This window comes from Grus americana, chromosome 19, assembly GCF_028858705.1.
Source record: "Grus americana isolate bGruAme1 chromosome 19, bGruAme1.mat, whole genome shotgun sequence".
NCBI classification, from domain to species: Eukaryota; Metazoa; Chordata; class Aves; order Gruiformes; family Gruidae; genus Grus; species Grus americana.
In genome coordinates, this window is record NC_072870.1 from 274,930 (window position 1) to 295,955 (window position 21,026).

At 53.4% G+C, this 21,026-nt stretch overlaps 3 protein-coding genes across 7 annotated transcripts; all 3 read right to left on the minus strand.

Annotated features, from left to right (window-relative positions):
• Positions 1-1,146: 1,146 nt before the first annotated feature.
• LOC129214878 (schlafen family member 11-like) lies at positions 1,147-11,959 on the minus strand. Its single transcript, XM_054847127.1, has 5 exons — positions 11,849-11,959; positions 9,589-10,697; positions 7,721-7,849; positions 4,473-5,220; positions 1,147-3,504 (listed from the first exon to the last, which is right to left on the minus strand). Exons 1-5 carry the CDS (start codon positions 11,890-11,892, stop codon positions 2,676-2,678), a joined length of 2,859 nt encoding a protein of 952 aa, XP_054703102.1. The 5' UTR covers positions 11,893-11,959; the 3' UTR covers positions 1,147-2,675.
• On the minus strand, positions 10,768-15,786 carry BCL7B (BAF chromatin remodeling complex subunit BCL7B). 2 transcript variants are annotated; one of them, XM_054847141.1, is made up of 6 exons: positions 15,612-15,786; positions 15,128-15,203; positions 14,451-14,547; positions 13,213-13,383; positions 12,911-12,990; positions 10,768-12,536 (listed from the first exon to the last, which is right to left on the minus strand). In XM_054847141.1, exons 1-6 carry the CDS (start codon positions 15,701-15,703, stop codon positions 12,444-12,446), a joined length of 609 nt encoding a protein of 202 aa, XP_054703116.1. In that variant the 5' UTR covers positions 15,704-15,786; the 3' UTR covers positions 10,768-12,443. The 2 variants fall into 2 exon arrangements, with proteins under 2 accessions (XP_054703116.1, XP_054703115.1); XM_054847140.1 differs by having other exon boundaries at positions 10,769-12,536; positions 13,213-13,398.
• A 413-nt stretch (positions 15,787-16,199) lies between these two features.
• Positions 16,200-20,803, minus strand: TBL2 (transducin beta like 2). 4 transcript variants are annotated; one of them, XM_054847135.1, is made up of 7 exons: positions 20,544-20,803; positions 20,323-20,453; positions 20,071-20,217; positions 19,356-19,507; positions 18,077-18,203; positions 17,103-17,255; positions 16,200-16,771 (listed from the first exon to the last, which is right to left on the minus strand). In XM_054847135.1, the coding sequence occupies exons 4-7, from the start codon at positions 19,456-19,458 to the stop codon at positions 16,315-16,317; spliced, it is 840 nt and encodes a 279-aa protein (XP_054703110.1). In that variant the 5' UTR covers positions 19,459-19,507; positions 20,071-20,217; positions 20,323-20,453; positions 20,544-20,803; the 3' UTR covers positions 16,200-16,314. The 4 variants fall into 4 exon arrangements, with proteins under 4 accessions (XP_054703110.1, XP_054703109.1, XP_054703112.1 ...); XM_054847134.1 differs by having other exon boundaries at positions 20,071-20,255; positions 20,544-20,743; XM_054847137.1 differs by lacking the exons at positions 20,071-20,217; positions 20,323-20,453; positions 20,544-20,803 and adding an exon at positions 19,972-20,069.
• Between the last annotated feature and the right edge of the window lie 223 nt (positions 20,804-21,026).

Genomic DNA, 21,026 nt, shown 5'->3' on the forward strand with positions numbered 1-21,026 from the left:
TGTAGCTAGTGGTGTGCCCCAAGGGTCAGTGCTTGGTCCAGTCTTATTCAGCATATTGATCAATGACCCGGACGAGGGGACAGAGCGTGCCCTCAGCAAATTTTCTGATGATACCAAACTGGGAGGAGTGGCTGACACACCGGAAGGCTGTGCTGCCATTCAGTGAGACCTGGACAGACTGGAGAACTGAGCAAAGAGGAACCAAATGAAATTCAACAAGGGCAAGTGTAGGGTCTTGCACCTAGGGAGGAATAACCCCAAGCACCAATACAGGTTAGAAGTTCACCTGCTGAGAAGCAGCACTGTGGAGAAGGACCTGGGAACCCTGGTGGACAACAAGCTCTCCAGGAGCCAGCAGTGTGCTGTCGTGGCCAAGAAGGCCAATGGTATCCTGGGGTGCATGAAGAAGAGCATGGCCAGCAGGTCGAGGGAGGTTCTCCTCCCCCTCTACTCTGCCCTGGTGAGGCCACGTCTGTAGTCCTGTGTCCAGTTCTGGGCTCCCCAGTTCAAGACAGAGGGGAACTACTGGGCAGAGTCCAGCGGAGGGCTACAAGGATGATGAGGGGCCTGGACCATCTCTTGTATGAGAAAGGCTGAGAGAGCTGGGGCTGTTCAACCTGGAGGAAAGAAGACTGAGAGAGGATCTCATCAACACTTACAAATATCTAAAGGGCGGATGTCTAGAGGATGGGGCCACACTCTTCTCAATGGTGCCCAGTGACAGGAGAAGGGGCAACGAGCACAAACTGGAACACAGGAAGTTCCATCTCAATATGAAGAAAAACTTCTTCACTGTGAGGGTGAACCGAGCACTGGGACAGGCTGCACAGAGAGGTTGGGGAGTCTCCTTCTCTGGAGAGATTCAAGACCTGCCTGGACACAATCCTGTGCAACCTGCTCCAGGTGATTCTAGGATTCTGTTAAAAAAAATAAAAATAAGGGCATATTCACTTAAGTGTGCTGCAGTGCTGACGTTAACTGGCACACTAGCAGCCTGAAGTACCAAACCTGGTAGGATTTAGATCTTCTTCCTTCTCAGACCATTACCTATGGTGGAAATTCCTAGGCGGCCCTGCAGGTATTGCAAGGCTCTCGCATTTTCAGATCTGGAATGCTGGCCGCCACAAATACTAGAGATCTCAAAATAAGAAAAAGCAATTTATTACAGAAAAGCAGAAAGCTGATACAATTTTACAAGAGTCACAGTGAAATATCTTTTTTTTTTTTTTCCCCAGGCAAATATGACATTATCATGTCACTATTTATTCAGCTTTTTAAAATCTAAGAGTAAGCAATAACAGGAACTACATTACTAGACAAACATTGGCAAAGCTCTGGCAACAGTTGGAATCTGACACAGAAAGATGTAATTATATGGTAGATTCTCAACAGGTTTTTGCACAATCAGAGTTTGAAGAGCCATACTGCTTATGTCAAATTTGACATGACAGTAAGAATTGGGCTGTCAACATATGTACTACATTGCAGTGGCCTGTTGACTTCGATACTTCAATAGTCCCAGTTAGAATGGGGAAATCTTGGTGACCCACTGCAGTTTCTAAACAGCTTGAGTTGGTACAAATGTGAGCAGCTACCGAAAGCAAGCTGTGGCTCTATCTTTTTGGATGAGAAAAGAGATGATTTGGCTAAAAATTCACAAAATTCTCCCCACCATTGAGAAAAGCAGAGTTTTGACCATTTGCACCAGCACCAGCAGGGACGTAAACAGGGATGGCCCCTGTTGCATTTCCAACCAGTGGTTCCACTCTGTTAGTGCTGAAAGAAGTCAGAATATGCAATCAGCTTAAAGAGCAGAGGAACTGAAAGTACAAGTCTCCAAACTGTTCTATGGTTTATCCAAGTAGTTTGTAATTGTTGACTTCCTTCTGCAATTGCCACTTTCACCAATTTGTTGTCTCCAGGTGGCAATGTCCTTTAATTAAAGTAAATTTTGTGACATCCTACAGGCCTACACATGATGAAATATGTATGTGAAACTGCATAATTTTTTTATTTTTGCATCGACTACAGAAAGGGCATTAAAAAAAAAAATCTTAAGGCTGCCCTATAATATCACTGAACAAAATGCTGAACTCTGCACCTCTACTCTGCTCTGGTGAGACCCCCTGCAGTACTGCATCCAGCTCTGGGGGTCCCCAGGACAAGGACATGGAGCTGTTGGAGCGAGTCCAGAGGAGGCCATGGAGATGGTCAGAGGGCTGGAGCACCTCTGCTGTGGAGACAGGCTGAGAGAGTTGGGGTGGTTCAGCCTGGAGAAGAGAAGGCTCCGGGGAGACCTTAGAGCCCCTTCCAGTCCCTGCAGGGGCTCCAGGAAAGCTGGAGAGGGGCTGGTGACAAGGGCAGGGAATGACAGGACAAGGGGGAGTGGCCTGAAGCTGCAGGAGGGGAGATGGAGATGAGATGTTGGGAAGAAATTCTTCCCTGTGAGGGTGCTGAGGCCCTGGCACAGGTTGCCCAGAGAAGCTGTGGCTGCCCCTGGCTCCCTGGCAGTGTTCAAGGCCAGGTTGGATGGGGCTTTGGGCAACCTGGGCTAGTGGAGGGTGTCCCTGCCCATGGCAGGGGTTGGAACTGGACGGGCTTTGGGGTACCTTGCAACCCAAACCATTCTGTGATTCTATGATTCATTCTATGATCCAAAAAATGAGTGAAGCATTCTAGTGTCCATAGCCCAAGCTGTCGTCTAAAGGTGAGTCTCTTAAAAACGTCTCTTCTTTGTGATACAGCAAATGGAGTTTGGTGTTGGCTCTGGATGCCACACAGAGCAAAAGATTGAGTTTTACCTCCTCTTGTGCAGGGACAGGGTGGATGCCAAACACAATCCTCCTTTCTAGGCCTGAGAAGCGTCGGATGCTGTCAAGAACAATGACATTTTCTAAAACATTCTCCGCTGACCCCAAGACCAACCTTACCCTGAATTTCCTGACTCGTTTTTTTAGCTCAGGTTCCAATATCTGACCGAACTCCTGGGCTGCATGCTGTGTACTGCACAGGATTGCAATATCTTTGACAGGATAGCCTTGCTGGATATAGCTGTTGCACTTCCTGGTCACATACTCTGCCATTTCAAGTGTTCCCATATTTTTTTTTATTATGTAGTCGCCTGGCAAAGAATGGGCACATTCAGCCTGTGTGAACAACTCTGCCAGCACCTTACAGGGCATATATGTGTTACGATTTTGGAGGATTTCCCCCATTACCTTAAACATGACATTGTATATTTGCTTGGCGTTACGGACCACTTTTGTCAACCATTCCCGAGGATACAGTTCTGAAAACTTAAGACCACAGCCATATGGGTGAGTGGACTGAAAGAAATCCAGGAAGACCCAGAAAACGCCACTTTTGTTCTTGACTAGCTCCCGGGCACATAGGTGCCAGTTTTCCTCACGAAAATTCTGAGCTTCATCAGCCACAATGTGTTTCACTTCTGGGAAGTTCCCATTTAAGAAGGCAACACGTGTCACAGACCGGCAGATCTCATTTCTAAAAAAAACCCCGAAACACCCCCCCCAAAAAAAAAGTATTGTAAATAAGAAGAAGATATGACCAGACAAATCCATATTGACTGCCTCCATTTCTCAGTGGGTTCTTCCTTGGAGGGCTATTGCTGCTTACTGTCTAAAAATGCAAAACTTCCCATCTCAGCTGCAGCATGCTGTATCATTTTCCCCATGGAAACATTTATTCCAGCGGGATGGCTGTGCACAGGCATAGCTGCACAGCCCTCACCAACTTTGGATCTACCTGAGGAGGAGACTCAGGCCCACCTTCCTACATGGGCACCCCATGGCCAGGCTCCCCAGGGTGACCCTCTGCCCTCTCTGCCTGGCCCACGGAAGGGAGTTCCTTTTCTCCCCAGGGTGAGCAGGGACTGGCAGCACTTCTGCTGGACCTTCTGCCTGCTGGGGCCAGGGCCTGCTGCGTGGGCACTGCCATGCCTGAGCCAGGCTGCGATTCCCTGATGCAAGGTGCCTTGTCCACTGTGGTGGCCGGCTGACCTCTCCATGTTGACATAAGTGGAAACGCAGTGAGAACAGGACTGGGGAACTGCTCTGCCTGAAATCCGCTACCAAAAGGGCATTCGTTTCTGTTCTCCTTGTCTAGATGGCCCAGGTCCAAGGTCCAGTTCCTAGCACAGCTGCACAAGAACTTGCATTAGCCCCACCAGCCATAATAGACTGTTAAGCTAAGGCCGTCATCTTTTGAAGGCCTAACACAATCCAGCAATCACTGAATGTGGAATTCTCGCTGTAGTCAGCGAACGCTGGATCTGGGCCAGAGCTCAGCTCAATAATACTTTCAATATTAACATCTTTCTTGAGATGACTGTTGTGTGTTTGTGTCAGCCAAAGTTCTATATTTGGCAAATGGATGCAGAATCAGCAGGGTTTGTGCTGCATGTACAGAGGATGGAAGGAAATAAAAAAGGGGAAATGCACATTACTGCTTACCCCACAAACTTCTTCAAGGGTTGATTTTCACAAATGTAGAGTATCTCTTCTGCAGAACAGTGAAAAATGTTTCTTATTCTCTCAATGATCTTCAAAGCCACGATTGTTTTCCCTGTTCCAGGAAGACCAAGGACAAACTGCTCCTTGGTTTTGTGCAGGTTCTTGGAGAGGAGCTCATACTGTTTGAGAGTGAGAAGGTTGAAAATCTCACAGCCAAGATGGTCACTTAAGTATGACTTAAAGCGCAGCACGACAATCACAAGTGCACGCAGGAATGCAGGGATGTCCCTGGAGGTGAGGATGTAATTCTCTGGGTATAAACTGGGATAATCACACAGGTTTTCTTGCTGGGGAACATCGTCCTCCGCAACTTCCATCTGGTTCTTTGTGCCATTCAGGTGCAGTACTTGGGGAATCACACACACTCTTGAAGCGTATCCCCCATCATTGACTAGTTTCTGCTTTAATGCAAAAGCAGTTTCTCTCGAGTTTTCAGACTCGGCAGAAGAGGCATCCTTGACTACAGTATACAAAACTGGATATGCATTTTCAGCTACTAAGAGAGCATCACACACAACATCCTGGTTTTGTGGCAATCCGATGTCAACAGCCCAACTCCTTGAAAATATCAGTACCCCCTTGTTAAGTGGATGGATTTGTTTTTTCATTAAATCCTCTAATCCAGGATATTCTGAGAACAGGTCGGCGCAGATGGTTTCTGGTTTCCATTTGATTTCATTAGAACCCACTAGAAAAAAAGAAATCAAAGATTAGAACACCAAAATATAGCAAATAATTTATTCAACACACTAGTTACTGAAGGAATATATTATACCGCAAGGTCATCAAAGTAAATGATTTAGCGTGAGTAAAAAATTCCGCACTCCCATGATACCTGGTGGTAAATCTGTGAGGATTTTTTATATGAATAAAAGAGGTATAACTCCATGCTTCAGGCATGCTTGACTTCTAAATGGAATAAGAAAAAGTCTCTTTGGAGGGATCTGCCTCCTTTCTATCTGCCTTCTCATTATTTAGGTATTCCTCTGACAGATATATTGCTGCCACAGTGAGAGACTGGTGGTTGAAGCAGATGGAACATCCTGCTTACAGCATCTCCTACACTCCTGACGGGTAAAACACAATGCGTACAGCAAGCGAAAAGGCACCTAGAAGCATCATCAGTCTCTTGATGTATAGATACACATTCCTGTTAAACATAGGGGAATACATGAAGGTATCACAACACTACACTGGGTGCTCCTCCAAAATAACAAGGAACAGTAATTTTAAAAAATATTAACACAAATCTTGTCTTAAATTTACAGGTTAAAATTACAGCCATGCACGTTCATAACACACAGACAAATCTCAAATGCAAGCATACATCTGCACTGTGTCATACAGCCTTCCATTTAAGAAAACCACACTCTCATCAAGAAACAGCAATTGCATATCCTGTACCAAACAACTATTAACCCGTCAGTAAATCAATCACCTGAGAGTAATCCTGAAAACGTATGTGAAAAGATAGCAAAATTACAAAAATAATTAGAAAAATTAGCAAGTATACATACATCCTTAGGTCAGAATTTGGAAAAAAAAATCCACGAACTATGTTTAATGAGAAGGTATCTGTTTGAGTGATTGCGATACTGGACAAGGACCTGGAATTCCGCACCTCTCCCCTGGTCTCAGGGCTTGACCTAAAGCCACAGCCCTGCTCTGCAGGAACATTATAGGATTTACATTGCCCTTAGCTACTCCCATTACCTTGTTTTTCAGGGCTTGGTATGTGGGAGTATTTGTTGCTCAGCAACCATCCTGGCTTTTATAGCCACAGTGTTTCTGAAATAATCAAAGTCTTCACCTAAAAAATAAAACCAAGGCAGGGTTCTCCACCCCTGCACGGTAAGGGCTGAGCTTTACTTTCCCTGGCGTGTCCCAGCCTGAAGTTCCCCCGTAGCAGTGAGCAGGGCAGTAAGTTAGATGAACGTCCAAGACAGTCAGACATCCGATACCCACGTGCTTGGTGCCTGGCCCCGCAGACCAGCAATGCAGTGTTGGTAGCACCAAGCCATGGGGCCTGCACTGAGTTTGCAAGGTCTCCGGTCAGAGGCTCGTCTGGTTACTTTGGTTGAATTTTTGTTGACCTGTTTGGAGCTTTGTTTTCACTTGGTTTGTCTGTAATGGCATTTTTTCTAATAACCAGGTGGCTGTGGATAACAACCATCAATTTATACAGACAGCAGCAACAGGCAGGTCTTCTGCACAGGACGAGATGAGATCTTTCTGCCTATAACATGAAGATGCAGAGTGCAGAAACACAGGTCTGGTAAGACAGCAGAGGTCTTGAGACGTGGGATACAGGATGCAGGGCTGAATTCAGGTGTGGGGCAGGGAGAGACAGAGCACAGGAGACCCCAAGGCCAGAAACAGCTCTCAGATGGTCAGATAAAGAAATGCAGCCCCAGAGCTGGACAAAACTGGTTTTAAGGGTAACAGAGAACAAGTATGTAAGTTCTGTGAAACACACTGTTTACTAAACTCCAACGGAGCACTGAACTTGCAGCCCAGTGAAGAAAGAACAAGGTGTAAAAGTGTGTTAGCAAACCTACAGCAAGTGACCCCAAGCAAATCCTGGAGTAGGATAAAGAAACCATCAACATCAGCTACAGAAGAACCGGGGATGCTGACCACTCGCCCTAACAACCCCCAGCAGACTGGAACCATCGACAGCGGGATCCTGAGTGGCGGTGGAAGGCTGAGTATAAGGCCAGGAACAGGGGTGGGTACTAGGAAACAGGCAGGTAACTATTATTATTATTACTTTTTTCACAGTGATATTAATTTATTGTCTTTTTCTTCCTTTACCTGTAATAACTAGATCTTGACTAAAAATAATTCTTTGGTTAGACTACTTAGATTTCATTTATGCTAGAAATAAATTATTCTCTTTTTTGTCCATAGAAAGATTTTTGAGCATAAGAGGGACAGAGAGTGCTCAAACCCCTGGGACGGTAGGTATATCCTCAGCAATGGTGTGCATTAGGGATTATATTTAGTGGCAAAAATGGGAGAAGAGATCGAAGCACCTGAAAAATCAGGGAATTGAACATTCTTGGATTAGTTGCATCTTTTAAATACCTAACAGTTGTATGCCTAAAATCTCATATCACATTACATTCCTAGAAGTTCTGTCCAATACAATCTTAAATTCAAAAAAATATCCAGAATAAACATCTTACCTGGGTAGAGGCATTCTTGGAGTTCAGACACACACTGGAGACCCGCTTTTGAGTAAACTGGCTTGACAAGAGGAGGACTATTTGACAAACTGAGCTCATTCTCAAATTTATCAGCCAGCTTTGAAAGATCTTAGGGGAAGAAAAAGATATGTTATATCCATCAAAATCCTTCCATATGAACTTTTAAAACCCAGCACTAAAGAGTAACTAGAATGATTAATTTAAAACCTCCCTTCGCAGTCCTACTCAAGAAAATGCTGCCTACATAGTTAAGAATGATCCTGTCAAACCAACAGGATCTTTTGCTGTAGAGGAGAGAGGGCTCACAGCACAGATGGTTTTACAGTTCAAAGGCAAGATTTAGACCCCACGTGGGATGAGTCTGTTGAGACCCCAGCACACAGGTAAGACACCTGACGTGCCCATTCAGTGCACCAGCACCCTACAGGAACCACCTACGTGTACACGGGTCTCTTCAGTAGATGCACATTTCCAGAAGACCTTGCTGCTTTGTTCCCCTCCTCTCAACATGACCCTCTCTGTCTTTTGCAGAGTCACAAAGTGACTGTGTCCTTTGAAGAGACCACATGCCAGCTTTAAGTGCAGACCAAGGCCACAGGAGAGATTTCACATGGGGCCAGAGCCGCCTGGCACGGCCAGGGCTCCGCTGGGACAGGAGGTCCCCTTTGGCTAGTATATTCCTTGCTCATGCAGTCACTGCCATGGACACACACTCAAGTGAAATCTGTGTTACAGGGAATCTGTAGGAAAGGAAGGATAGTTTCACCTTAAGACTGAAAAACTCTTATTCAAATCCGCAGTCGGAATAAACTCTCTAGGACTCGCCACACAGGTGATGGAACAAAATGCAGGACACAGCTTTTGAAGGGGAAGGATTTCACAACAAAGTGGGACAACATGCCTTAAAACAAGCAAAGCCTTGCACCCCTGCTCCTTCAAAACAGCCTTTAACAACCACGAAGCCACACTGGGTGTACAAGTGATGTTTCGGTAGGCATCCGACATGCGTGTAAGCCTCAAAAGGGGGAGTGGCTTGCGGCCTGCTGCACGCTCCGCATTGCTGGCTGAGCTGCAGACTTGAAAGGACTTTTCTCAACCTCAAGCTGATCTCTGAAGAGACGACTGACCAGGTTTTAGTAGCTACCGCAGTTTTGCTGACTTTGTAACAGATGTGATTAGTATTTGATAAGGAGAAGGAGAAGAAAAATTGCAGGTCAGTTTGACACCACCATTACAGCTAAAATGATTATTTTGCTCTAGTGCTGGCAAACAACTGGTGCCAAGATGGTGGATCTACAAAGATCAAACCAGGGCATGGAGATTAATCCTTGCTAGTGCATCAAGCACTGGGGATTTCACTCCATGGGGATCAGCACCAGTAAGGACTTTTTTGTTTTTCAAAATAAACTTTTAGGAACCTAAAGGGGCCAGATTTCCACCAAGACATCACTCCCTCCCGAATATCTGAACAGACAACGCCAGCTTCAAAAGTTTTCTGTGATTCTCATTAAGACGAAGCTTCCATTAAGCTTCCAGTCCTGGGAGATTCCGAATCCTTCCACTTCATTTAGGGGCATATGGGATCCCTAGGAAGGCTTATTCCAGTTGGGAGTGCTTCAAAAAGTCCTGCTGAACCAGTTCAGAGAGTAACGAACACCTCACAGAACGGTTTGCCATAGAGGCCAGTTACCATACCGTCACCCCTGGTGCCTATGACTGTGCCATGGGCCAAAGCCCCGTTTCTAGGTTTGGTGAGAACACAGAACAAAGGAAGTTGGTCTTTCCGCCTGAAAGTTTACAAACCGAGGCAGGAATGAAGTTGGCACTAATGCAAATGCAGCTTTTACCTGGGTCTGCAGCTGTCATGAGCTCCGTCCATTTCCTGACGCTCAGTCTTTCAATCGTGTCACCCATCACCATCCAGGATTCAGGGTTATTGTGGAAAACAGCGCAGCAAAACGGTTCAACTCGCACAGCGCATACGTAGCCCTGCAAGCCGCCTGCTTCGTCACAAACGCTCAGGGTGTGAGTCTTAAACTGCACGCCAGCCTGAGAGCTGCAGAAGTGATGGACGGGCAGTGAGCCCATGGTATCAGCTACTGTTTTCTCTAAAGCTTCTTTCTCCACTTTACTATGGCTTCCAATGACTTCACCGATGTCATTCACTCCAAAAAACAAATAACCACCCTGAGTGTTTGCAAAGGCAGAGGCATAATTGGGAAGGGTTTTTCTAATGTATTCCAAGATATTCTGTGTAGAGAAGTTCTTAAATTCAATATGTGTTGTCTCTGCGAAACCCAGAACCTCCCCAAACATCAGTTTGTCTCTTTTTAAAAGCCTGGCAGCGGCATCTTGGATGTTGTGCTCTTCGGTGTTCAAAGGGGTCTCCTTCGCTCCCCCATCAAAATTCATCAGAGCTTTCTTAGCGCTTGGCCCATTCTCATCACGGCACTTGGCAGAGCTTTCCTTCTTCCTCAGAAATTCAGCAGCGCCGCTTGAAGTCATAGGGAGAACTGAAGTGAAACACCTATGGGACAAACCAGTGCTCAAGCTACAGATACGCGGCTTTGTGGCTGCATTTTTCTGCTCCGGACCTCCACAGCTCCATGTTTTAACAAAAAGCAGCAAGTGACTCCGCTGCTGCATCCAGGTGAAGTATTCACTGGTCTCGGCGCAGGCAATGCACTCCCTGAGACTTTGCTCTATGTCCAGACCAATGCCATGCTCCTGAAAGCAGTAATTCTTGTCTTCACTCTCCATCCTCACTACTCCTCCTCCTGAATTCAGCAATGCGCACACCGCTATAGAAAGCTCCCTTCGTTGCCTTTTCTGATTGCAAGAGGTCTTCTTTCTGGATCTCTCTCCTAAAACTATTTTCTCAATATCTACCACCAGATCGGGATAGTTTGTTTTCAAATTAACCAGCAGCTGCCCTTCTTGTCTGGCCATCCTGATCCTGAAATGATAAATTATTAAAACCACTTAATGAGTATACATGGCAGCGTGACCAAGGAAACCATATGCCTTTGGCTTAGCCTTACCCACTAGATTTAACAACCTGGGATATAAAAACCATTATTTGCAACGCACAAGCAAATCAAAGACAGACTATTGCAAAGACACCCACAGACGTCGTGTTAATTAAGCTAATTTATTAGGCTTTTTGCATATCGGGCTCTAATCGGTATCTTGAAGCTGCCTACAAAACATACCCCAGCTATCCCGGAGCTGACGGCTGACAGTACCGGCCCTACCGACCCCACGCCAGGGCCCCCGGGCGGGCGGGGGCCGCGGGAACCATCTGCCCGGCGCCTCCCGGGCTGGGAGCGGGCAACAGAACGGAGCGGGCCCCCGCCGAGGGACGGCGCGGCCGGGGAGGGGAAGGGGGGGTGCCCCGCTCGGCGGGGCTGTTGCAGATGGCGCCGGGCTGGTCCCGCCGCCGGCTCGGGGCCGCGCTCCGTCTCCTCCCGCCCGCCCCCGGATAACGCTGGGCACCGGCCGAGGGGACCGCGGGCCCGGGCTGTGGTGGGGGGGACAAGGCGGGGGCGCAGCGGGCCCGCTCGTACCTTCCCGGGGGCGGACGCGGGCACCGGGCTGGGGCTGCCGGAGCCGGGGGGGGCGGCTCCCGGCGCTGCGCGGCCTTTCCCGGCGCTCCCGCCCCCTACGAACTTCCCGCCGGCGGCCTGGTCCCGCCCCGCAGACACCGGGCGCTGTATTTCAAATAGTTTAATTTTAAAAATATTCTATTCAGTGCTAAAATAACTTTCCACTTCCACGCGCGGCCGCGCCTTCGGCTTCGCCAGGCTCGATCACAGACTCGGCGGGACATGCAGTGGTGGCGGGGGAAGCCGGGAGGGGCGGCCCGGGCGTGGGGCGGCGGCGGGGCTGCGGGCTGGCGGCGGGGGCAGAGCCCCGGGGCGGGAGAGCTTCCTGGGGCGGCCCGGCACCCTGACGCGTCCCGGGAACGGGGGTGCGTAGAGCGGCGCAGGGGTCCTCTGTCTGTCGGGGTGGGGGGTGGGGAATGGGGGGGAGGGGGGGGGGGGGGGGGGGGGGGGGGAGGGGGGGCCTTCGCCAGCGCCCGGCGGCAGAGCAGAGGCCGGTCCGTACCTGCCCTCCGCGGGGGGAGCGCTCCGGTTCCTCCGAATATCCATGGCTTAAACTAGCAGTTATTGCACAGCGTCCCAGTACGTGCCTGCCGCCGCGGGGCGGGACTCCGCCTCTGCCCCCGCCCCCCCCCCCCGCACATCCCGCTTCCCGCCTGCGTTCACACGGGAGGGGAAAAATCACTTCGTGCGGCTGGAGGGCGGCTCTCCCGTTCTCGGCACCCGGGGGGGGGGGGGGGGGGGGGGGCAGGGGAGCCAGAAGCAAGGAAACGGCATCTGCCAGTGCCCACGGAGGGCAGGGAGCCCTGCAGACAGCTGCCCCCGCACACACAGGCCACCCGCCAGAGACCCCCACTACAGGGCAGGGCAGCAGGGAGAGAGGGAGCCAATAAATAGAGGCAAAGTTGCAGGTACTGGTGGCAGCCCCATCCGCCCGGGACATAGACTCCTGCCCCCCATGGCAGGGCAGGGCTGGGCAGGCTGGATCGCAAGTGGCATCCCCAGGGAAGGGGCAGGCAGGGGGAAGCACCCCGTCCCCAGGGGAGGGCAGGCGGCTCTGCAAGGGGCTGGCGAAGGCGCTCTCCCCGGGGACGGGCAGGCTAGCTCTCCGAGGCCGTGTGGCACACAGAGTTCTGATCGGCACAAAATCTCTTCAGAGGCGGTGCACCGGAGTCCTCCTCCTCTTCAGTTACCTGCAAGAGCCAGAGGCAGAGGTCACGGGCAGTGACAGAGCTCAGTGTGCCCGCCAAGCCACACAGACCTGGACATGGCTGTGGGGACACCCCTGGCTTTCATCTGTGAGGAAGGCCCAAGGCAGCAGGAGTGGGAACCCACTTCAGCCCTGGAGTCAGCTAAAATTGTTGTTTGACTCCACTTCCACATCCTTTCCTGACACTTTAACATCTGAACTGAACCAGCCGGGAGGCTGGGGAGCTCCTGGAGGGCACCTTGGGACTGCAGAGCAAGTCCATCCATCGAGACATTTCTGCTACAAGAAGCAGCAACAAGGGTGAAAGGGCCAAGCTGCAGGCGCATTTAGACACGGTTTCAATCCCCCCTCCCTTACCTGAGTCTCAAGGGGGACTGGCTCTTCCTTTGTGAGAGTGGGAGGCTCATCTGCAACTTCCGAGGAAGGCAGGGAAGGCTCTGGGGAGAACAGAAAGATTAACGGAACTGCCGACCCAGGAGCACGGCGGTACCTAGCTCAGTGCTGAGCCAGGCGAGGAGAGCTCCGGCAGAAGACACAAACCTCTGCTGCCCTGACCACTTCCAGCAGTGCCTCAGTCACCCACCGGATGAGCTACGGCTCTGGCAGAGCCTTCCCCGGGCCCAGCTGTCCACCCTCTCCCTTCCCAGCCCAGCACCCACCTTCCAGTGTCTCCTGCCCCAGTGTGGGTGGCTGCGAGTCGTCCGTGCGGAAGTCGGACGTGTGGGCAGGACTCATGGACTCACTCTGCTGGGGACTGGGGCTGGAGTTGGGGCTACTGTCCACCTTGAGCTGGTAGACATCCGACAGGGAGCTCTGGTTGCTGTTCTCATCTGCAGAAACAGCACCTAGTGAAGAAGAGCACCTTGACCCAGGGGCACAGGCAGCCGAGGGTGGCACCAAGAGCCGGGGTCTTAGGGAGAAGGAAGAGCACAGAGACAGAGACGGTCAGAGTACAGGGGATCCACTGTCACCAATCAACGCAAGCGCTGCTGGGCACGAGACTCCCTGCTGGGACACGGCTGGCCCACAGGAGAGGGTGTGCTTCTGCCCAGGGAGAGAGCGGGCAGAGAGCGACCCTGGGCTGCTCAGAAAGAACGAGCAGCAGGCGCAGGGGCGACACAAAGCACTGCACTGCCAAATCTCCTGTCTGCAGCTGGCGAGGGCCCCAGGCAGCCGGGCATTCGAGGGCAGGAGACCTCTTGCCCACGTACCAGGGCTTTGTACCTCTCCTGTTTGCAAGGCAGTGATCTAAAGCAGGAGCAACGCCTGGCACCTGCCTCCAGACAGGGAGGCAATCCTGGCACGCGCCTCTTCCAGGTAAAGCAGTCCCAAACTGCAGACTTGCAGTGCTAACCTCCTCACCACACCTACTGGAAGTGCCAACACATTCCCCGGTTTTCCTTGGCTGCACTGCAAGCTGAGTGGAGAGGTGGGGGACAGGCACACGCTCTGCTCCGGCAGCGAGTCCGTGCACTGCCTGAGCCTTGCTCAGCTCCACTACAGAGCCCGTCCTGCTCGTGGCTGGATGCAGTGCTTCGGGATCAAGAGCAAGGTCAAGGAGATCCTCTGCCCTTTCGTCCTAAGGTCCATGCAAGCCACCGCTGGAAGCAGGGGGGGTTCAGCCGCAGGCAACTACCAGCCTCTCCCCAGCAGGGACTGCAAAGTGGGAACAGGAACCCCCACTCCTCCAGTTCCCCACGAAGCTTCCCACAGGAAGATTCCAGAAGCAAATGATTACGATTCCTGCTGACTGCAAAACTTAACAGTTTCAGCACAACCCTGCACTGAAGACACACGTTGCTCTTACCAATACACATAGCATACATAAGCCAGCAACATCCCAGCTTCTATATGGCCTCAGAGTCTTTCACCAGCTTGAAGGCTGAGCCAGACTCACCCTGGAACTCCAGGAGGAGAGAGGAGTTGGCAGAGGTGTCAGCTGGGAAGCCATTGGGTTCTCGGGCAGTGCTGCTACTCGATTTGGATTTCTCTTTCTTGAGGAGAGAAAGAAAAACAGAAACACAAGGTTACAGGAGCCCACCACTGGCAAGAGGATGCACAAACCGCTCCCTGCTCTTTCTCCCAGCAGCCCAGAGGGATGCGCTGGTGCAGACCTTTCCCTTTTTGGGCACTTTTCTAACTGAGAGGTAAAATTCAGCTGCAAAGAGTTCAGAATAGGGAGTAAGAGGAGGTGCTGACACCTATTGAGGAGTACCACCAAATAAAAGCAAGTCCTCTAGGGATTAAGGCAAGAAGGACTGCGAGCAGCCAGATCCATCAGCATGGCTGCAGGGCGATGGCCGATGGACATCCACGGGAGACACGACAGCCCAGGCTCACGGCTGAGCGAGCCGGCTCCGAGGCACAACCGTCGGGAGGCCCCGACGCCGCTGGAGAGGCCGGGGAAGCAGCAGCTGCGCCGGGGAGCCCCCGGGGCTCCCCCCTGCGGAGCGACTGACGAGAGCTGCTCAGCCGGGGCTGGGGGCGGCAGCTCCCGGCTCGGCTCCGGCCCCCGCCACGGGGCAGGCCCGGGGCGGCCCTGAGGGAAAGGGCCCGGCCCCGCGCGGTACCCACCTCCTTGCTATCCGCCACGGGCACCCACTTGAATATCCGCAGGGAGGTATCGCCCACCGTCACCCACTTCTTCTCCCTGCGCGGACACAGCCATTAATGGCGCCGAACCCCCCCTCACCGCGGGGAAGTTACCAGGGAAACGGGGTCCGGGGGTACCCTGGCAACAAGCCCCGCCCACCAGCCCTCGATTGGCCCAAGGGAACGCCAATCCAGGGCACCGCCGCACCCCGCCCCCTCACCCCGCACACCTCGTTGTGATTGGTCGAGCCACCCGCCGATCACCGGCACTTCCGGTCCCCTCCACACTCCCGAGCAAAGGGAACAAGCTAATTGGCTGCTGCCTCGCTATCCCCGCCCGCTACCCCACGCAGCACGTTGATTGGATACTCGCCACCGGAGCACCTCCACCGGCACCCGTGTGGTGCGGTGATTGGCTGCACGCCGGGCAGGCCCCACCCCCCCCCCCCGCGGCCCCGCCTCTCACCATCTGCGGACGCGCTCGATGGCCGCCATCACTTTTTTGATGTCATCCTTGGCGCGGCTGCGGGTCTCGGCGCGCACCGAGCGGCCCGACATGGCGCCCGCAGCCCCGGCAGCCCCGGCTCCGCAGCACCCGCCGCCTCTCTCCGCGCATGCGCGCGCCCCGCCCACGCCTTGAGCGTCCTGCGTCACCACGCTCGCCACGCCCGGAGGCAGGGAGTAAGGGGGGGAAGGGAAAAGCGCAGCGCCGCGTAGTGCGCCTGCGCGGCTCGCCCCGCCCTTTTGAGGGTGGGGAGGACACGCGGTGACGGGGCGACGGTGACGCCGGCGCCATCTTACGTTAGGGCAAGTCCTGCCTACCGTCGGGCACGACCCGGGCGGGCTCTAGGCCCGGTACGGCGCCTAAGGCGCCGTACCGGGCCTAGAGCCACCCCGGGCCGTGCATCGCCTCAACTCAACTCCCCGACCCGGGTGGAAGGAGCCCTGCCTGCATGCAGGCAGCTAAAGCCTGTTCCCGTGCAACAGAACCACCCCCCCCCCCCGATGTAGCATCAAAGATAAAAAACCCCCAAAAAACCACACAAAAATCCCATTTCTAAACCTCATCGCGCACTCATTTATTACAAGTTATTTAGCGTTATTAAAAAAAAAATCCCCAAAAGGCAGAACGTGGCTGAGGGAGCCAGGAGGCGGCACTGCAGGGGGGATTAGTGCTTCTTGCCGTAGATGGCGGCCAGCGCTTTGCGGGCACTGGAGATCTGCTGCTCCAGCCTCTCCCGGGTGGCTTTATTCGCAGTTTTTTTCAGCATGGTCTCCATCTCCTCCACCACCGCCCGGTGACCAGCGGTGTTGTGGAAGACGCGGATGGCACGGTCCCCAGCCGACACCAGGTAACGACTGTTGGTGTCAAAAGCCAAGTCTGTTACGGACTGTCCGTGCACGCCGAGAAAGCGCTCCTCCTCCTCTCCTCTCCGCGTGTTGTACACAACAATGTCTGCGCCGCTAGAGATGGCGACAACGTGAGCGTCGGGGGACAGGGCGATGCGACAAGGCTCTGTCACCTCGCACTTCACCGTCAGAAGCAGGTATGGATCCTGTTGCTTCTTATATTCCACGTCTGTGTCCCAGAACTTCCACGTCCCATCCTTGGAAACAGTCGCCATCCTACAGCCAGGAGACAGAGCACGGGTGAGCGCAAGGAAATTGGACAGCACCTCTTCCCCTGCCACGCCTGCACATCAGGAATCTTTTGTGGCCATAGAACTCTTTTGGGAGGTGTGAGTCTGCGCACATGTACAGTCCTCATCCTCCTCCTGGCACACAGAGAACAGGCGCCCCAGGAGGAAACCCACGGGGAACACACAGGTGGCGTGGCAGCACCCCCACGCCTCCATGGGGTCTGGGCCCCCGCGCAGGCAGCTGGCATATGCTGGAAGGGGCAAGCTCACGTGTCCTGATGGTGAACCAGGCTGAACTGCAGGTAGCACACACTCACCTCCTCGAGTCATTAGAAAAGGAGAAGGAATGTACACCAGCGGTGTGGCCTTTCAGCTCAAAAGCCCTGGCCACCTCCCGGAAGTCTCCATTCTTGCCAAAACACACCTCCCACACCTTCACATCAGGGGTAAAGCCACAGGACGCCACAAACCTGGGTGAACGAACAAGCAAAGACAGAGGGTATCAGTTACAGAGCACCCCTCGGGCTGGGCCGTGGGGCCAGCCCTGCAGAGCTCTCCTCTGCCTCGCCCAAGCAAGGCAGGGGCCAGGGGGAGCCCTCTGGCACAGAGAGGTGCGTAAGATGGTGCTCCACGAAGGCAAACGTATCCAGACTCCTAGGGCCAAGTCTTTGCTTTGGTCAGCTGAAGTTTTCACTTTTTGCTGAAACCAGGCTGGTAAAGGGAACACTACGGAAGGCCACCAGGGACCAGAGCAGCTTAGGAATGAGAAACTCTTAGGCCAAAGTAAAAAAGCTAAAGGCTTTTGATCCCCAAACTCACTGAGCTTGGAGCACAGCAAGTCTTCCAGCAGCAACAAGTTAGAGACACAGCAGAGAACAAGATTTTCCTGATAAACAAACCTCCCAGTAATAGGGATTTTAATTTTATAATTAACCTTTAAAAGGTTACACACAACTTAGAAATGCTGTTTGCTTTGCATACGTCATTTGCATTGTCCCACTTCTGCTGTCTGAGGCAATGGAGATGGTTACCAGGAACAGCAGCACTGAGGCACAACAGCAACCCACCGACTGTCTGAGACCACTCAGGCAAGGGTCAGCGCTCCTGGAGGGGCTGCTCTCAGGGGCAGAATCCCTTTTAAAAATGTGGAACCCTCAGAAAATTGCATTAAAATAACAGCTAACTGCCAATGGTCTGAACTGATGATGTCCTCTGCGAAGGAGTGAGGTTCCTGTTCACTCCTGCAGCAGCTCCACAGCTGGAGCAGCCTGGAACACCTCCCACCCCTCACCTTCCGCAGGGCGACACTGTGGCATAGGCATTGTTCATCTGGTTGGTGTTAATGCTGGCCAGGACTTCACCCTTCGGGCTCCAGATTAGGATGGTAGTGTCACTGGAAGCTGTCATAATAAACTTTCCTGGGGGGAAAAAAGGCAGAGATCAGGAGAACTCCCAGGCCTAACGCTGCCACAGACTTACCAAAGGCTGGGGACAGTCCCTAAGCAGGGAAACCTCTCCCTGTACCTCGGCAGTCAAGAAAACCAGAAGCAGCACCAAAATTCAAGGAGCATCAATCTCCCAGGACAGAGTAAAGAGCACTGTTGGAAGACTCGGCTCCTGGTTATGCCTTAGTGCACCACTGACTGCAGCAGCCGGCAGAGGCCACATGCGCTTCTTGCCCCAGCGCCCCTCAGATCCCGCTTCAGAGCTCAGCGCCAAGCTGGTACCACAGGAGTAATGCAGCAGACTTGATCTTCCCCAGCGGGGTAAAGCACAACTCGAGGTATCTGTAGCTTTCAAGTCACGGGTTGCGGGCAGGTAGCTGACTATAAGTCACACCGGTATTGCCTGTGATTACTGGCTGTGTCAGCAGTTTGGACTCCTGCTTGTTTCCACTTGCAACGCTGTCCCCTTTTCCACCTCAGCCCGGACAGGGAGTTGCCTGTTTACCTTTCAGCTACTTGTTGCAGGTTTTAAGTTTTCACTTTCACAGCTGAACAAAGGTCTCAGTTAACATTTTCTCTGCTCTCCTATTATAGAAGTGAACTCAGATCCAGCCACTTCCAACTGCCCGCTGCCACACATCCGAAGCATTAATCCATCAAGCCCTCACTACTACCACATACCCCCTGCCCCCCAGACTCTGTTCTACAATATCCCAGAAGTCCCAGACAGACCATATGAACTCACTAGAGAGATTTTTGACTGGTTAAAGAGAGAATGGTGGGCCAGAGAACAGCGATCCTCTCAATATTGAGACCAGACCTCTTTGCAGCAGCATCCCTGAAAACGTAAATTAAGAGACTGTGCATATTGGGGAGCTAGTTCTGTGTTTATGGGAATATAATCTGTCTGAAAAGGACAGACATCTTTCAGTTCACTCAGTAGTAAACAAAGGTTAAAAAGAAAACACCTATGAGACCACAAAGAATCAAGTACCAGTGCAGAAATGGGCCTTGAAGTTGTCAAAAACTCCAAGACTTTCAGCCCAGCAGCTCTTGCTTTTCAAGGAAATCAAAGCCAATCTGGAGCCTTTGAGCTCCAAATGAGCGAGCAGCTCATTTCCATACCTGTCTCTGCAATTCCTATGTTAATGACAGGAGCCTTGTGCTTCTTTGGGAAGTCTCCAGAAGTTGCAGTGAAGGTGAAACTGCCGTCATCCTTCTTAGTCATTTTATAGACACGCACAGTCTCGCCATTTGCCAGCCAAACAATGAACGCCCTGTGGAAGCACAGACACTCTAAACCGTTAAGAAACGGGCTACCTCAGCTCAGCCTAGCTACAACAGGTAAGCTAATAGGTCATTCAGTGGCACCCAGGGAAAGGGATACGCTGGCAGGTAAAAAGCTGCGTGCTTTACGAGGCCACCAAGTTCTGTCCCTGTGTTAGCTCAACTGCAATGCTGAATGGAAAAGAACAGAATTTATTACTCCACATCTGGAAATGAGATTCCTGTCCTCTCTCTGACAGAGGCCGCTTCATGGAGTGCCAAGGCGTGCTTTTCCACCACCCCTCTCGGCCAGCCAGAGCTCTCTCCCAGCACCCCGGAGAGGCTCAGCCCAACCACAGGACCCGCTGGCAAAGGCCTTGAAAAGCGCCTTCCTCGGGGGTGGCAAGCGGGGCACTGGGATATTTGCTCCGAGCACCACACTAAAGCACCCGTGGCTGTCACGAATCAGCGGTACCGTCAAGACCCCGTGCGGGACGCAGCCCCCACGGTGCCGATACGCCGTGAGCGATCCCGGGGGACGATGGTGACGAGGCGTGGGGAGGCCTGGCCCTACCGCGAGTCAGGGCTGAGGCGGACAAGCTCGGCGTGGTCCAGCCCCACGTTGGCACGCAGACAGCGGTGCTCCCGCGCCGTGAAGTCCCGGGTGCTCCACAGCCGGACAGTGCGGTCGCTGCCGCACGACGCCAGGTACTTGCCGCTGCTGCTGAAGTCCAGGCAGGAGACGGAGCCGCTGTGGCCCTACGGAGAGAGCGCGGTCACAGCGGGAAGGGGGGGCGGTGGCGGGGCACCGGGGCACACACGGTACCTTGAGGGCGGCGACCAGCAGCCGGTGGGTGAAGTCGTGCTGCTGCGGTTTGTTCCTCCGGGCCCGCGACGGCTGCTTCGCCTTCCTGTACTCCTCCGGCCTGGCGGCGGCGGCGCCGTTCGCCCTGGGCCCTGCGGGGAGCGGAGGGTCGGGTCGGGTCGGGTCGGGTCGGGTCAGCTCAGCTCAGCGCCGCCCGGCCCGGCCAGCCCCGCGGTACTCACCGTCCGGTGGGGGGGCGGGTGATGTCCGCGGGGCGGCGCGGCGCAGCGCGGCCGCCAGCAGCAGCAGGAGGATGAGGAGGAGGAAGGCGAGGACGCCTGGCACCACCGACCCGCCGAGCGCCACCGCCTCCATCTTCCCGCCGCCGCCACCCCAGCGGGGAGGCACCGACCGCCCCCGCCCCGCGGGGCACCGCGCGCATGCGCCGGGGCATGGAGGTTTGCGGGGGGCCTCCACTCCTCGCACGCATGCGCGCCAAGGGGGCGGGTGAGGCTCCTCGCTGTTCCCCCTGCGGGCTCCGCGCAGGGCGGCCCCTGGCGGAACGGAGGTGGTACTGCTCCGCTCCGGGCCTGCCCTCAGCTCTCTGCCTGCCCCTGCCCTCACCCCCTGCCTGCCCCTGCCCTCACATCCTGCCCACCCCCGCCCACACCCCCCTATCCGCCCCTGCCCTCACACCCTGCCCACCCCTGCCCCCCCCCCCCGCC